The sequence below is a fragment of the Sturnus vulgaris genome, chromosome 6 (assembly GCF_052056855.1).
Source record: "Sturnus vulgaris isolate bStuVul1 chromosome 6, bStuVul1.hap1, whole genome shotgun sequence".
Classification (NCBI taxonomy): domain Eukaryota; kingdom Metazoa; phylum Chordata; class Aves; order Passeriformes; family Sturnidae; genus Sturnus; species Sturnus vulgaris.
This window is the reverse complement of record NC_142248.1, coordinates 12,557,375-12,573,208: the sequence shown is the minus strand read 5'-3', so window position 1 is coordinate 12,573,208 and position 15,834 is coordinate 12,557,375. Positions and strand designations below refer to the sequence as shown.

The 15,834-nt window shown below is 47.6% G+C and overlaps 2 protein-coding genes and 1 long non-coding RNA gene across 3 annotated transcripts; 2 read left to right on the top strand and 1 right to left on the bottom strand.

Moving 5' to 3' along the window:
• Nucleotides 1-1,646: 1,646 nt before the first annotated feature.
• LOC106849008 (acyl-coenzyme A thioesterase 1-like) lies at nucleotides 1,647-7,719 on the top strand. Its single transcript, XM_014869311.2, has 3 exons — nucleotides 1,647-2,312; nucleotides 3,990-4,192; nucleotides 5,967-7,719. Exons 1-3 carry the CDS (start codon nucleotides 1,721-1,723, stop codon nucleotides 6,570-6,572), a joined length of 1,401 nt encoding a protein of 466 aa, XP_014724797.2. The 5' UTR covers nucleotides 1,647-1,720; the 3' UTR covers nucleotides 6,573-7,719.
• Nucleotides 7,720-7,913: 194 nt separating this feature from the next.
• On the top strand, nucleotides 7,914-14,982 carry LOC106849009 (acyl-coenzyme A thioesterase 5-like). Its single transcript, XM_014869312.2, has 3 exons — nucleotides 7,914-8,445; nucleotides 11,273-11,475; nucleotides 12,295-14,982. Exons 1-3 carry the CDS (start codon nucleotides 7,914-7,916, stop codon nucleotides 12,868-12,870), a joined length of 1,311 nt encoding a protein of 436 aa, XP_014724798.2. The 3' UTR covers nucleotides 12,871-14,982.
• On the bottom strand, nucleotides 10,752-15,807 carry LOC148223316 (uncharacterized). The gene is made up of 2 exons (XR_015804436.1): nucleotides 15,509-15,807; nucleotides 10,752-11,977 (listed from the first exon to the last, which is right to left on the bottom strand). It is a non-coding gene; the product is annotated as an uncharacterized LOC148223316 (long non-coding RNA).
• Between the last annotated feature and the right edge of the window lie 27 nt (nucleotides 15,808-15,834).

The window sequence follows — 15,834 nt, the reverse complement described above, 5'->3', positions numbered from 1 at the left end:
CTCTGGTTAAACCTTGGGAGAGCTAATTTGCCTTTTGTGCCTTCTTTCCATCTTCCCTTCAGAAGCAAGTGCTTTGGGTCGTGGATACTTCTGGTTCCAAGATATCACGCAAAAAACTTTCTGTTGAATTTACTGCCATTTTGATCTTCTCCTACATGATGTGGAACATTTTGATCTTTGTTACTCGGATGCAAATTGTAATAAAGAGACTGAAATTTGAAAGCCATGGAGTCTTTTGCTGTGCTTTGGTTAGAAGTCGGATTTGCAGCTTGACTACTTCCCCACCCCAGGGTGAAAGCTTAAGAAAGCTTGCAGCAACTTGGGATCACAGGCTGCCCGGGTGGGAAGAGGAGACCATAGAAGACGGACACATATCCCCTTTACCTTCACTCTGTTCCACAGCTCTTGTGTCACCAAGCACGGAGGAGAAGGAATATTGCTGAAGCGTCCAGGACCCTTTCCCTTAGCATCTGCTCCCACATATGGTCAAACCCATGATCATATATAGTAGTGTACGCCATGGAGTGTTGTTCTCAGCAATAGGAGTAGTTGCCATTCAGGGCTGGACACCAGACAACATACCCAAATGCTAGATGACAGAACACCTCACTTGTTTGGAGAGAAAGGGTAATATCCATGGTGAATGAAAGACTGCTGAGACTGCCTGATATCTCTGACCACTTAATATTTCCAATTAGGACAACACTTGGGATTCCCTTAGACGCTTCCACCTCTTTCACATGTCTAAGACAGACACAAGGAGCTTAGAGCGCAAGGCATCCCTACCTGCATCTTCCAGGAAGTCTGGGATCTTCAGGAAACAGTTCTCCCTCTGCAGTTCCTTTTGGGTCAGAAGATCCATCTCCGCATAAGATGGACTGAATTACCTTCTGTTTTAAATCTTTGCACAATCCATTACTAGAAGAGCCGGATGTTTCCTGACCTAAACAGTGTGCGAAAGTGCTCCTCCCTTACTGCTCCTGCATCCCTGACCACCCTGACCATCCTTCCTAATTACACCTGGCTGTGAAGCTGCCTAGGCCGGGCAGAGCCTGGTCAGACATAACTCACCTTGTCCATGCCTTGGGGTAATGAACAGAGAAGCAGAGCCGGCAAGGAGACAAGAAGCCATGGCGAGCTAGTGCTGGTGTGGCTTCTGCCCGCCTCGGCTGGGACTGACCCTCGCTGCGGTCCCTTGCCTGAGCGGCACAGCACAGCTCAGCCGTGCCGTGCAGAGCTGTCCCATCTCTGTGCGGTCTGTCTCACACCAGCCCTTCCCTGTCCAGTGAATTCCGACTGCGATTCTGCTCGGCGGCTCGTCAACCTATCTGCTCGTCCTCTCCCCACGTCTCCTGGCCGCAGCCACCGCCCGGCCGGGAGAGCTCGGGGGAACACCGAGGAGCTCGTCGAGGCCCAGACGGGTTTCAGGGACTAGGCAGCCTTTGGATGAACCCTCCCACAGCCGGTGAGGGCAGCGGGGCAAAGACAGAAGAGGAAGCGAGGAGACAGACAAGCAGAGAAGTAGGGAGGCACGGAAATTGTCTGCCAGACTGTCAGGCAGGCAGGCTGGAGGGAAGCAGGAGGGCGGGGCAAGGGCGCTGCCGCCCCGCTCCTCCCCACCGGGGCGTGCCAGCGTCCTCCGGACCCGAGCCCGGTCCTGGTTCCGCGAGGATCTGCCCCAGAATCCGCCCCCAGAGGCGGGACCGACAACTCCAGAGCCATGTGGCAGGTCAGTGCCCGCTCCCTGTGCCGGGCCAGCTTCCGCACCTGGCAGAGCCGGCTCTCCTGGCCTGACCCCGCGCCCGCAGCCTCACGGAGTCCCGGGACAGCCCCCGCCCAGGGACTCTCCTCCATGGCCCCCTCCATCCGCCTGTCGCCCGCCGCCCGCAGCCTCTTCGATGAGCCGCTGGCCATCGCCGTGCAGGGCCTCGGCCCGCGGCAGCAGGTCACGCTGCGAACGTCCTTGCGGGACGAGACCGGAGAGCTCTTCCAGGCCAGCGCCCGCTACCAGGCGGGCGACGACGGGGAGCTGGACCTCGCCCGCTGTCCTGCGCTGCCGGGAGGCAGCTTCTCCGGCCTGGAGCCCATGGGGCTGCTCTGGGCTTTGCAGCCCCAGAAGCCTTTCTGGCGGCTGGTAAAGCGGGACGTGCAGAGCCCCTTCCTCCTGCAGCTGGAGGTGTTCGAGGGCCACGGAGAACGTCCCGGGCAGCTCCTGGCCCAGGCGCAGCACGAGCGGGCGTTCCTGCGGGACGGGGTGCGGAGAGTCCCGGTGCGAGAAGGGAGGATCCGGGCGACGCTTTTCCTGCCCCCCGGTGAGTACCGGCCGTGCCGGGCTCCTGCCCCCACTGTGCTGCCTCTACTTTCGGCCCTGCATTCCCAGCTCCGCAGGCAGGCCTCCTTCAGGCTCCCCTGGAGCCCCGTAGCAGGCAGAGGACAGAGAGGAGCTGCGTCTCGCCAGTGGGCACTGGTCACTCCTCAAGAAGTGGCTTGATCGGCCCAGCCAGCTTTGATCTGCTGACCAAACTCCTCACACAGTAATTACATGTGGTGAAGCACGTGTGTTTGTTTAACTGACTTCTATTGGACATGAAGGCATCGATCACAGTACACCTTTTCTTCCCAAATGCCATAGAAGGTGGAGTCAGCCAGTTTTCAATGTACCTTTCCTCTACCTGGCTGTTTTCCAGGAAATTCAGGTGGTAATGCTTTTGAGTAAGTGGAACACTGCTCTCCTAAACTGTAGAGGCTTCCCTTTTCAGCCTCTCCACACATCCTTAACTTAGTAATGTCCTAATTGCTGTAGCCCAGGTTGCCTTTTGCTGCCACATTTGCCCAAGTTCTTCCCTGTTTATGAGTAGAAGGTCAAGGAAAACGTTGGACTTGCCCTGGCAGTATTTTTGTCAGAAAATAATGAAAAGGGCCTGTGAGGTTTTCAGATTGCCTGACAAATGCTGTGTTGTCCTTCCATCAGCTGTCCAGATTTCTGCTAGTTTTCTGTAGGAAACCTCATCTCTTGCTTTCCCTCGGTTCTATAGTAGCCACACCTCCACCACATCCCACCTTCCCTTTCCCCTGTGATATAGAGGTTTTCACCAAGGGTGTCTCTGGCAAGGAGCTCTTCTACATATCACGTGCCTTCCCCTCTCCCCTTTCTTTCCTGTCTGTCCCAGATAACTCTTTCATGACAGTGCTAAAATCACGCGTGCTATGCCAGCTAGTGCCCTGGGCTCTAACTGCGTGGCTTTATCTGTCTTCTTGAGGCTGGAGGTGAATTTCTAGTCCTTGCTTGTTACCCACCTTTGATGTTAGTCTGCAGACACCTAACGGAAGCTTCACCCTCCCTCCTGAGCAGGAATGGAAGTCTCCCTCTTGGCCTGCTCCTTTTCATACTTGGTTAATACTTGGCAGCAGTCCCTCTCAGTCCCTCTGGACTTCAGTCCCTGTCCCATGATGAACCTAATATAATGCTTCCCTTACCAGGTAAGCAAGGCTGGTTTAAAATATTTTCTTCTCTTAATCCCAGAATAAATGACTGAGGTGCATTTACACTAAAATTGAGAGGCTAGACCCATCAGAAGATGAGATTTTTTTGGATCAGCCTTCAGGGAAATGCACTAAGGAGAAGCCTTCTGGATATTTTTGAAGCGGAGCTTAATACATTTGCAGTGAATTTACATGATACAGAGAACTAGTTGTGCCTGTCAAAAGATCACTTCTCTTCCAGATGTCTGTTTCCTGATGTTATCTAAAACATTAGCAGGCCTGCTAATTTGTGCTAGTTTGTTTAATCTTGAAGCAATGTAGCCATTTCATTAAAACTGTCACAATAATTTAGGATCCTCAATACCATTCTGCTGCTGTAATTTTAATTTTTTTTAAAGATACAGTCCCAGGCCTATAAATATATTATATTGGAATATAATATATTTATATTGGAATATAAATAAAAGATTGAGGACTAATGTGTCCTGTTATGTGGTCTCTCTCAGGAAGTGGCCCCTTTCCAGGAATTCTTGACTTGTATGGAACTGGAGGAGGACTCCCTGAATACAGGGCATGCCTGCTGGCCAACCATGGCTTTGCTGTGCTGGCTCTGGCTTTCTACAGCTATGAAGATCTCCCCAAAGGGATGAAGGAAATCCACCTGGAATATTTTGAAGAAGCTGTAAACTATATGTTACAACACACCCAGGTTGGTTTGTTCATTGACTGTCACTACAGTGACTCCCATTAGTTAGGTCCTGTTGGACTGCAGATGGGGTAGAGCTGCTGTACTTAAAATAACATCGCTGTTGAGTTGGCTGATATTAATTTGTTTTATATCTTTAACTCCTATTACAATGCCTCTCTGGCAGATTATTCCAACTCTTCCTTTTGAACCAGCCAGGTGAAACAGTGATACATTGGCCACATACTGGTAATTTCTACTCCTTTCAACCCAGTGTCATAGCTAGGGTGCTAGTTTCCTGGAGGCTTACTGGACTTGTAGTGGGGATTTTAGATTTATGCTCTGTAGAATGTCCTTCAGAACTAAATGTCATTTTTAGCTGTGGAGCACATAATAACCTTCTGTGATCCAGGTCTCAGGGAAACCAAGGAAACTCAAGGAAGTCCACCAATACACATTTGATGTCGTGTGTTTTATAAGCTGTTAAAATCGCTCCAAATGTTGGTATTTGCAAAGTGTGGGATTTAGTAGCTAGTTGTGCACTTAGGGACCCTTCTAATTCAGCATCTCTTGGAAGAGAACCCTACTCAATTCTGCATCTCCTCATAAGTAGCTGTGAGTGACAGTAGCTAGAATTGCACAAACCAACACTTGGCTTCTCTGGAGAATGAAAATAAATACCTTCATCAACCTCAGAAAGATGAGTAGTTGTTAAAGGTCTTGACTGCTTTTTAGTCACCTTAACCTTAACTGCTCATGCCACCTCTCTGCCTAAAAAAGTCTGAAAATTGCTTCCCCCTGCATTTTTTTCCCTTGAGAGCAGTACAGTACCATTGCCTCCCCTTAATACCTCCACTGCTATTCTCACCGTGGTTTTAATGTGTTGCAAAGTTTTAGCCATATTTTCCAATTTTCCCCTTCTCACATTTCAAAGTCAGTGGGTTTGAAGCCTATTACACTGGTGGTAAGATACAGAAGGTATTAAATTTTGATGCTGTCTCAGAGCCTATTTGCCCCGAGAGTCTTTGGATATTGAAGAGGTGTGGTATTAGCTAACCTTCTTCCAGTATCCTTACAGGATTTCAGCATCCAGTAAGCTCATTTAACTTTCCTATTCTAGTTAATTTGCCTTGTGTGACAGAAAATGAAGGTAACCTAGTCTAGACTGACTACTGTACAATTCTCTTAGAAAAATGGTTTTAATAGGTTATATTTTTAAGATAAATTTTAATGAGTAAGCTACCTCAAACTACTTCCTGTGAGTTAGATACCAAGCATTCTAGTGAAGTGGGAGAGCAGCTCATGTGGAACCTGCTACCCCACGTCAGCTTATAGGGGAACCTTGAATGTAAGAAATACATTAACGTAAGTGATGACAAAATCGTAGTCATTGCTGACTTTGAGCATTTTGCACTGAAAAAAACCAATTGCAGAGGAGGCCTCCCCTGCTCTTTCCCTCTTCATCTCTCAACTGCATTATAAATAAAGTGAATCTGGGACTGCACATTTACAAGCACAGCTGTACCCTCTGCTTCAGCACTGAACCTTGTAGCTTTGTTAGGATGATGCCACAGTCTCAGCAGGGCTTAGGATCATAAACAAGATCTTAGGGTCTGTGCTTAGGATCAAGCACAGAACAGTGCCCAGGATCCCTAAGACATGGGCCTTCCACACGGGACTTCAGATGCCTGTAGGTGGGCTCCAAATCTGGGACAAACACAGCTGCAAACATGGCAACATATTCAAGTAGCGGCATGCTATGGTTCATTGTTTGTGGTTTCTCTTCTCTCACCTCCAGGTTAAAGGCCCAGGAATTGGTTTGCTTGGACACTCGAAGGGGGGTGACCTGTGCATCTCCATGGCCTCCTTCCTGAAGGGCATCACAGCCACTGCCCTCATCAATGGCTCGGTGGCAAATGTGGGTGCAGTGCTCCACTACAAGGACATCACCATTCCACCCCTTGGTAGCAATCTAAAACGCGCCAAGATCAACAAATCCGGGATTGCTGATATTATTGATGTACTCAACAACCCACTAGAAGGGCCTGACCAGCAAAGCTTTATCCCTTTGGAGAAGGCTGAGTGTTGCTTCTTGTTCATTGTTGGCCAGGATGATCACAACTGGAAAAGTGAATTCTTTGCAGTTGAGGGGAGCAAACGTTTGCAGGCTCATGGGAAAGAAAAGCCTGAGATAGTCTGTTATCCTGGAGCAGGGCACTACATTGAACCTCCCTTTTTCCCAATGTGTGCAGCCTCAATGCACCTGCTATTTGGCAAGCCTGTGATGTGGGGAGGGGAGCCCAAGGCACACTGTGAGGCACAGATAGATGCCTGGCAGCAGATCCAAGCTTTCTTTCGTAAACACCTCACAGGCAAGCCATCTGAAACACCCAGTAAGCTCTGATAGGAATTAGGTTACTATACAGATGAAGATGCTGGTTTTGTTAAATTGTTTTGTTAAATGGTTCAGAATGAGAACAAGGAACATCAGAGAATAAGCTATTATTTCTTGGAGGATGATGGTGGGCGAAAGCAAGAAAGCAGCTTCCTTTTCACACCTTCCTCTAATCTTGGTTAGAGGTCTTGGCCTCCTGTTTAATGTCGTACAGGGTTATAAGCTGTGGAAAACAAATGGTGGTAAGGTTGTGTGTGCTTTGAGTGTGAATTGAAGTGGTAAGTAACTCATCCAAGCTGAGAACTGGGATGAAAATGTGCCTTGGCCTTCTCAGAGGAAATGTATGCCATTTCCCAAATTCGTGTTCTAGTTCCAGTATTCTAGTTTTTCTGGAAGCAGTAATCTGCCTCCAGTAATCTTTCTGTTCTCCCTATGCAGTTCTCCCTCCTTTGTTGCTCCTTCCCCTTCTCTCAAACCACTAAAATGCATCTGCCTTAAAAATATCTAATATTTCACTTACCAAAAGCAGCAGTATTGTGCCAGCACTCTCAGGTAACACTTCACACTTGTAGGCAACAAATGGCCCGTAGCTTGATGTGATGTTCTGGTGGCATACAGTAGAAATGAGACATTTAAACAGTCTGTGGAAGTTCGTAAGCGTGAAGAAACAACAGAACAGGTCATGTTAGTTGCCATCCTGGAGCCGCACACGGGTGTCTCCTCAGCATCTCTGGGTATAGCTGTGGAGATCCGCAGCACTGCCGGAGCTCCCTGCCTGTACATTCCCCAAACGCCTTTTCAGCAGCCTGCTCCTAAGGGCTGCTGAGAACAGCCCGGCTCCGTGAGGCCGTGCAGGCCGTGAGGCGGCCTGGAAGGGGAAGGGGCCGTGAGGCGGCCGGCCTGCTGTGGCGGAGCGGGGCTCCGGCTGCACGGCCCTGCTCTCCGCGCCACGGGGTGAGCGCTCAGACCCGCGGGGCATCGTCAGTAACTTTTGGCACCCAAAGCGTGCGGTTGAAGAAGGCGCGGGGTGTTGCCGGCGCACTCGCACACGTTGTACCCGCCGGTGCCTGCAGCCCGTACCCGGCCTATGCTGTTGCCCGTTTGTACGTTTTGCATCCACCCTAATGTAATGGATTAAAGTGAAACTTTAACCGCTGCCCACGGCTCGCTGCTTCAGTCGGTTGGATGGTTTGGGGAGGCGGGAGCGGCCCGGCGCTGGCGGCCTTCCGGGGCTGGGGGGCGGGGAGGGGCTCTGCTCTCTATTGGGGCCGCCTGGAGGGGGCGGCGGCCGCGGTACCGATATTGCGGGCGGCGCGGCCACACCGCGCACCCGCCACTACTGCCGCCGCCATGTGGAGAGCGCTGGCCGCCGCCCCGGCCCGGGCCCTGCTGCGCACGCCGCCGGCCCGGCGGGCTGCCAGCCTGGCCGTGTCCCCCGCCGTGGGCCCGGCGGACGAGCGGGTAGAGACGCGGGTAGCGGGGCTGAGCCCGGGGCAGCCGGTGACCCTGCGGGCGGTGGCGGCCGATGACCGCGGCTGCCTCTTCCAGTCGTGCGCGCACTATCGGGCGGACAGCCGCGGGGAGCTGCACCTGGGCACGGACGCCTCCCACGGCGGGGACTACACCGGCGTGGAGCCCATGGGGCTCTTTTGGAGCCTCGCCCCCGCCGGCATGGAGAAGCCGTACCAGCGGCTCGTTCCCCGCAGCACCGGCGCCCCGATGAAGGTGGAGGTGTTGGTCCACCAAGGCCACAGCCCGCCCGGCTCCATGCCCGGGCCCGTGGTGGCCAAGGCCGAGGTGCAGAGATTATTCACGGCCCCCGGCGTGCGGAGGATCCGGCTGAAGGAAGGAGTCGTAAGGGGCTCCCTTTTCCTGCCGCCGGGTGAGTGCCCCGGCCCGAGACCTTCTCCCCGAGGCCGGCGGGACGCCCCGCCGTCTCTGACCACAGCAAGGAAAGTCTTGTAAAACAAACCCCTGCAGAGGCTATCACCCGGGGAATCCGCGTTCCCTGGAGCCGAACGCCGCCCTGCAGACAGGTGGCTCTGAGCTGTGAAGGAGATCCCCCAGGTGCTTGTCGCGACAGCGCCCGGCTTGTGCGCGGCCAGCCCGCCTGGTCCTCGGCGGCACCGAGCAGGGCGGGCACGGAGGCGGCTCTTGCGGGACGGGCCGCAGCTAAAGCAGAACAGGGCTTGTAGAGTTTCCTTCATTGCTGTGCTTGGCCTGTGGTTTTTGAGTAGGTTTGACGTTTGCTCTGGAGTACCAGAATCTAGCATCCAGAAAAGCTGATGTGCTTCATTATTTGAGCCTGCACTGAATGTACGAAGGATTTTACCTTAAGTAGGACTGAATTAAAAAGGTATTTTTCTTCCCTGTGAAACACAAGCCAGGAAGCAGAGCAGCAGATGAGATTCTAGAAAGTACATGTATGTCACCTCTGTTACTACAGTTAGTAGTTGGGTTACTTTTGTGGTATATGGATTTATGAGCAAGTTCTTTGCTTGTCAGATGGTTGTGCTTTAAGAGGTGGGATATTCTGATGGTCTGTGAGTGGTGTTAGAAAACGAAACCTTACACCAGTGATTGTGTTTGTACACTTGAGCTAGGAGTTAAACTTCTTGTAGTTCCCTGAGTGTTGTGGGTACTGGAACTGCCCTCCTCATTACCTCTAATTTAAAACAACTTGGTTCAGCAACTCTTGTAAGTATCACTACACTTATAAGTATTTAAGTATTTTCATTCCAAACCAAAGATTTTTTTATCCATTTAGATACGGATCCAAAGTCCACTGAGGAAAAAAACAACAGAGATTGAACTTTGAATTTCAGATGTTTAGTCAGCATGCTGGATTTTCCATCTCTGAGACATTGTTTTTGATCTGTCTTGCCTCAGAGGATGAGTTTGATTTCTGCTGAGCTCAGTGGGAATCCAGAGATCTGCAAGATGAAACTGCAGTTTCCCCTTTAGAAAGTCTGGCATTGCAATAGTGTGGAAAAGTTTGGAATAATTGCTTAAATGATACTACCATCCATCATGATGGAGGATCCAGTTACAACATTACAACCATACCCTTCTTTGCTCCAGGGACAAAAAAAATGTTAATATTTGTAAGATAGGAATCTTAAATGTGAACCATTCTTAGTAAAAGTGAGAGGACATGAATGGACTTACAATGTAATTTTAATGTGAAAGTGATTTCTCAATTCAGGCATAAGAGTTACAGATGTGGAGGTTTGTTTGTTTTTAAATGTTGGTAAAATTCTCTAGCTGATTTTATCCTGCTTTTTAGTGAGCTCTGCATGTGTACTACTTGGGCATGTGTAGGCACTCGGGCAGTCCAGGATCCTTGTGCAAGTTTAAGGGTGTCTTCATGAGAGAGAAACACATTCATCTCTGACTATGTTTTGATTACATGCTCCTGCTAGAAAGCTTTCCAGGTAGGAGTGATGATTGAATACATATTGTCATCTAGGCTGGCTGCTGCTAACTAAAGGTTACTGCTGATCATAGCATTATAATAAATTTATCCCAACATATTTTCTCTCAATAGAATATTGAACTTCAATGAAAAAAAGATCAGAACTGAACTAGTAAGAACCCAAAAGCATGTTTCAGTCCCTTTCTGACTTCTTAATGCTTTAATTTAGGAGGTTTCCACTATTCAGTATGTCATACAAAAGTTCCTTTTCTCAAGTGTGTTGGAATGCCAGAGACTTTTTCTTTAGCATGTACAGGTAGTGTCAGAGAGTTCACACACTCTTGCAACAAGCATGTCCTCTTTGTGCTGAGATGATTGTAGAGAGCTGGGTTGGGGCACATCGGATGTGACATCTGGTGGCCAGGGGAAAATAAAAAAGAGAAAAAGAATTGCTTGCTTGAGTTCTTTAAAGCTCTACTAAGTAGCATCTTTAGCCTTTTAATCTAAGATTTCCTGGCTTGGCATACAAACATGTTACAACATGACCTTGGCTGCAAAAGCATGGCTGTTTAAAATTGTGTTCTGATTATTTCTGTAGTTTGGTGGGACATGTTGTACACGTGTGTGCATATTTATCTGTATGTCAGTCATGTACACACAGCTGCACCCATACAGCTCTCAGTTCTGCCTCTGTCTTGTCACTTCTGCAGGAGCAGTTCTCCTGCCAAGTCTTACACTGCTGATGTTGTGATAGAGATAGTAAGTCCAGTTGATTTTAACAATGGGTTATCTTTATTGGGCTTTGCTCAACGCAGTTTATTCCAGAATTTACATAAGTTTTGTAGAATTTACTTCAAGGGCTCAGTGTTCTTGCCTCATTACTCATGAGCTTGCACTTTGCTAATTAAGATGTGACTCTGTAGGAAAATAGCAGACTTGATGTATGATTGCTCTGAGGGCAGGAGGTTAAGACCATGGAAAAATACATTTAGAACAGTTGTTGAGTCTTTTTTTGGTCATTGTGTTGTTTTGTTTTGTTTTGTTTTTAAAAAGCAAAACCTGTAACTTCACATATTTTTACAGGATTGTAAGGACCTGGACCTCTTCTTTTTTGAAATAGCTGAAGTGGGATACAGCACTAATTTTCTTAAATATCTGCTCTGCAAATGGAAAAATAAGGACTATTAATAGCAAATGTCTTAAGCATTCTGTATTTTGTTGTTCACTCTTCACCAGATAGTTTTTTGTGTCCTATTTGATAACTTTTTTTCTGTATCTCCTCTCTTTAATATAGGGGATGGTCCCTTTCCAGGAGTGATCGATATGTATGGTGACGAAGGAGGCTTGATTGAATTTAGATCCAGTCTCCTGGCTACCCGTGGTTTTGCTGCTCTTTCTTTGCCATATTTTGACTTTGAAGATCTTCCTAGGGTCATGAAAGAATTAAAACTTGAGTACTTTGAGGAGGCAGCAAGGTTCCTACAGCGTCATCCAAAGGTGAGTGCAATGAGAGGTCTCTTGGGACTAGGTAGGATTTAGTAGTTATGCCTAAGTGGTTGTGGTGGTGATTTATTTTTTTATATTTGAGTATCAGTTTCTGCTGGGCAAGCTCAGGCCCAAAAGTGGCTGACACATATGACTGGGGAGTGAATTTCTTCCAGTACAAAGTGTCTGTTAAATTCTTGCTGGAGCTAGAATGTTGCTGATCAGTCGGAGAGTGAATGCTGAAGTACCCTCCAAACAGGACCAGTGGTGATAAAAATGTTTGGTTTGTTTGGGGCTTTTTCTTACATGAAAGCAATTAGTTTTAAGAGAAGATAATATGACATTGCTCAATAGTAGTTGATTTGATGATGTGGGATGCTGCTTTCAGTTTTACTTTCCAGGCTAGAAAAAGACAAGACAAATACTACTTATCTAATCCTTCAGGCGTAATTTGTGAGGTTACTTTATTTTCCTGAGACATATGAAAGAGTAGGCTGCTTGAATTTCCTGTTACCTATTTCAGGAAAATGAGAAAAAATTTGCATTAACATATGCAGTAGGGACCAGGTAAGGGTCGAGTGATGGTATATCTTGTGTCTGTCTGCATTTTTTGTGGGGTTTGGTTATCTCTTGGTGTCTCTGAAAAATATGACTGTAGACAGAAGGAGGAGCCTGGGTCCAGACTGTCACTTCCAACAGGTTACATCAATAATTAACCTAACTTTTTTTAAATAAAGCAACTCCAAAGTCAATTAATGGCTAATCCCATTATAATGTATGCTTCCTTTATTCCTTTCTTCCTCTCTTCTCCACCTCCTATCTTATCTGAAGGTGAAAGGACCAGGAGTTGGAGTGATTGGGACTGGGAAAGGGGCAGAATTGGCACTCTCCATGATCACCTTCCTGCCAGAAGTAGTGGCTGCTGTCTCAATCTCTGGCTGTAGTTCAAACACAGTTGCAGACCTCCATTATGGTGAGATGACTCTGCCCGGGCTGCGTTTTGATATGAAGAAAGTCAGTGTCTCTGAGTCTGGTGTATTTGACATTTTTGAAGCTCTGGATGACCCAACAAATCCTGCTAATTCTCCTAGCGTGATCCCCATTGAAAAAGCAGAAGGCCACTTTCTCTTAGTGGTAGGGGAAGATGATCGGATGTGGAAGAGCTCCTTATATGCTGAGCTGGCAATCAAGCGTCTACGCCAGCACGGGAAAGAGAACTTTGAACTCCTGAGTTATCCAGGAGCAGGTCACCGAATTGATCCTCCTTCTACTCCCTTTTGTCAGGTAGCTATGGATCGTGTTTTGGGGGTGCCTGTTCTGGGGGGTGGAGAGAGCAAAGCACATGCCCACGCACAGGAACACTCCTGGGGAAAGATTCAGGAGTTTCTGCACTTGCATTTGGGATGAACACTTAAGCACATGCAAGCTGTTGCAGATCTGCAAGGACTGAACTTGAGCCACCAAAACGACTGGTGATGACCAGTGAATTGAAGGGATTGACTGAGAGAAGCCTTGAAATATGAAAATAAACAAATTACTACTTTTTTACAAGTATAAATCTAAAAAGAAAGGGATTTATTTGGAGCAGCCTAAGTTAATTTAACTAGACAAATAAGAGATGTGAAACAACAAGCAGGCTGCACTGTGGTACAAATTTGACAGCTCAAAGTGGTCATGATGCGAAGAAACAAGTACCCGAAGAGAGTAGTAGGTACTTCCTTGCTTGCAGTATTTACACCTCAGAATGTTAACAGGCAGCCTGCACCCTCAGCAGTGACAGACAGCATCACACCTTGGCAATGACGGATGATAAACATAGAAATCCAAATCATGAGTGACTCTGGCTTTGAGTCCTAATCTACCTTACCCCAGAATTCTCATATTTACAGCCATATACACTTCGGAAATGTTTTCTATTTACACGAAGCTGGAGATACCTACTTGAAATGAGGCTCCTATACTTAGCATTGTGGTCTTCTGGTGACACGGTCTGTTTCTTTCCAAAAAGAACTATGTGCTGAATGGGGAAATGAAGAGTACTTTTCCTTGTCATCCAAGGAGAATGGCAGTACTTGCACTGTCTTGTGTTGGGAATGTACCTGTCTGTTCCTGAAACGTCTTGGTTTGGCATTTGACACTCAGGATATTAAGATTCTGTTGGATAGGTTAGAGCGTGTCTAAATACAGCCATTAAATCAGGGATTAATTACTTGTGGAACTCTTTAGTAATGATGTCAACAGATGTTGACAGCTGTTCTTAGAGAGGAAGCAGAGTTGGAAGACAGAAAACCTAGCCTATAGATATAAACTGACTGTAAAAAGCTGTCACCTTATGGTGGTGATTAACTCAGAATCATACTAAACTAACAATGCCCTCCAAAGCCAAATCTAGGATAGCTTTTCCATGGCTGCCTGAGATTTTTTATTTTTTTTTTTCCAAGTTCATTTTTGGCTAGTGCCTTTTTCCCCCCATCATTCAGGTAGAAAGAAGTTGTTTTTTTCCTAAATGAATTGATCTCTCAAGAGGGTCTTGCTGAAATGGTGCTGAAGGCCTGTTTAAAGAGGGCCTATATATCAACAAAATTTCTCTTTCCAAAGTCATTTTGTCTGACCGGTTTGAGAGCTGCCCAGGAAGATACAAAACTTTCATTAGTGGTACTCGGTTCTGCTTTGCTCTCAGGGATCTCTCTCCAGTTAACTGTCATTATGCTGCTGCTCAGTCTCAATAGCTTTCTGCAACTCGTATTATTCCTTATCATTTGATTAAAGTCACATGTTTTTCACACACAATCAATGCCAACTGAACAATTTATCCATCCATTCTTTATAACAGAAGCTCCATCCTGCTAACTCCACACAAGATTTCTTTATGCCTTGTCTCTAAACTCCCTCACCAGCTGAATAGGCTTTTGCCAAGTTGTACCTGGTGCCTGAACCTCTGCTAACATGAGCAGCCCCAGAAGTCCAGGACCAGAGCCTGCTGTGATGTGCTCCCTGCTGTCACCCATACCTATCACCTGCCTTTTTTTTCCAAACTCATTTCAAGTGGCAACTGTAGGAGAAAGGGTGGTCTGTCGTGTGAAGGTTCCTGCCTCATCCTGTGTCTCTTGAGTAGCTGGAGCTGTTATTAATTGTGCAAGAGCAGCACCTCCCCTCTCCCTGTTCTGTCACTCTCCCAGTGCCAATACCTGTGTCTCCACACTGTAGTCCTCCCTCAGCATATGCATTGCTATGCAAGATTGCAATCTGGAGGCTCAGTAAATGTTAAGTTGCAAATAAAAAAAAAAAAACAACAAACAGGTAGACTAAGAGTTCTCAGACTTAATTTCTAAAGCACAAGCTTTTAAAATAATTCATTATTAGATTTTGTGATATATGCAATTGAAAGAGAAGTAAAACACTTCCTTTGTTAAAAAGCAACCATGTGTTAGAATTTGATGTTAGGTATTTGTTTGGAAAAGTGAATGATACTTTGTTTTAAAGGGAGAAAAAATAAAAACAATGTAATTTAACTGTGAAGAGCCGTTTCGTGAATGAGTCAGGGTTTCCTGTACAAAATAATGAATAGAAGGACCTGTTGAAAACCAGGTAACTTTTGCATTAGCATTTTGTATATTTCTAATGCTACCTGGGGACACAAGATGCATTGCGGGCACTCTGCAGAATGTGTAGCTATTTCATTAAGTGTAATTAAGCTGAGTGCCTGATCACGGCCTTAGTTACAACCACTTTATTTATATTGGTTTACATTCACAGAGTTAATAGGGTTGGAAGAGACCTCTGGAGATCACCTAGTCCAATTCTCCTGCTAAGGCAGGGTCACCTAGAGCAAGTTACACAGGAATATGTCCAGGTGGATTTGGACTGTCTCCAGAGGGAGACTCCACAGCCTCCCTGGACAGCCTATTCCAGTGCTCTGCCACCCTCAGTGCAGAGAGGTTCTTCACGTTGAGGTGGAACTTCTGTTTCAGCTTAAGGCCGTTTCTCCGTGTCCCGTCACTGGGCACCCCTGAAAAGAGTCTGGCACCATTGTCTTGGCACCCACCTTTGAGATATTTGTACCTATTGGTGAGCTCTCCTCTTCTGTAGACGGAACAGGCCAAGGTCCCGCAGTCTCTCCTCACAAGGGAGAGGCTCCAGACCCCTCATCATCTTCGTGGCTCTCCACCGCCCCTCTCCAGTAGCTCCTCTTGCACTGAGGAGCCCGGAACCCGCCGCAATAATTCCGTGCCAGACGCCCATCACATTGCACGAAGACGAGCGCTGGGGTGCTGGGTGAGCTGCACGGGCCGCAGCCGGGGGCCCTGGGGCCGCGCCGTGCCGGGCTGGGCCGTGAGCGCCGTGCCGGGCCGTGAGCGCCGTGCCGGGCTC

Bases quoted from the DNA above. Each gene is read 5' to 3' on its own strand.
- LOC106849008 (XM_014869311.2), top strand. From the start codon at position 1,721: ATGTGGCAGGTCAGTGCCCGCTCCCTGTGCCGGGCCAGCTTCCGCACC. The intron at 2,313-3,989 runs GTGAGTACCGGC...GGTCTCTCTCAG, and splicing joins GACGCTTTTCCTGCCCCCCG to GAAGTGGCCCCTTTCCAGGA. The intron at 4,193-5,966 runs GTTGGTTTGTTC...TCTCACCTCCAG, and splicing joins ATATGTTACAACACACCCAG to GTTAAAGGCCCAGGAATTGG.
- LOC106849009 (XM_014869312.2), top strand. From the start codon at position 7,914: ATGTGGAGAGCGCTGGCCGCCGCCCCGGCCCGGGCCCTGCTGCGCACG. The intron at 8,446-11,272 runs GTGAGTGCCCCG...TCTTTAATATAG, and splicing joins CTCCCTTTTCCTGCCGCCGG to GGGATGGTCCCTTTCCAGGA. The intron at 11,476-12,294 runs GTGAGTGCAATG...TCTTATCTGAAG, and splicing joins TCCTACAGCGTCATCCAAAG to GTGAAAGGACCAGGAGTTGG.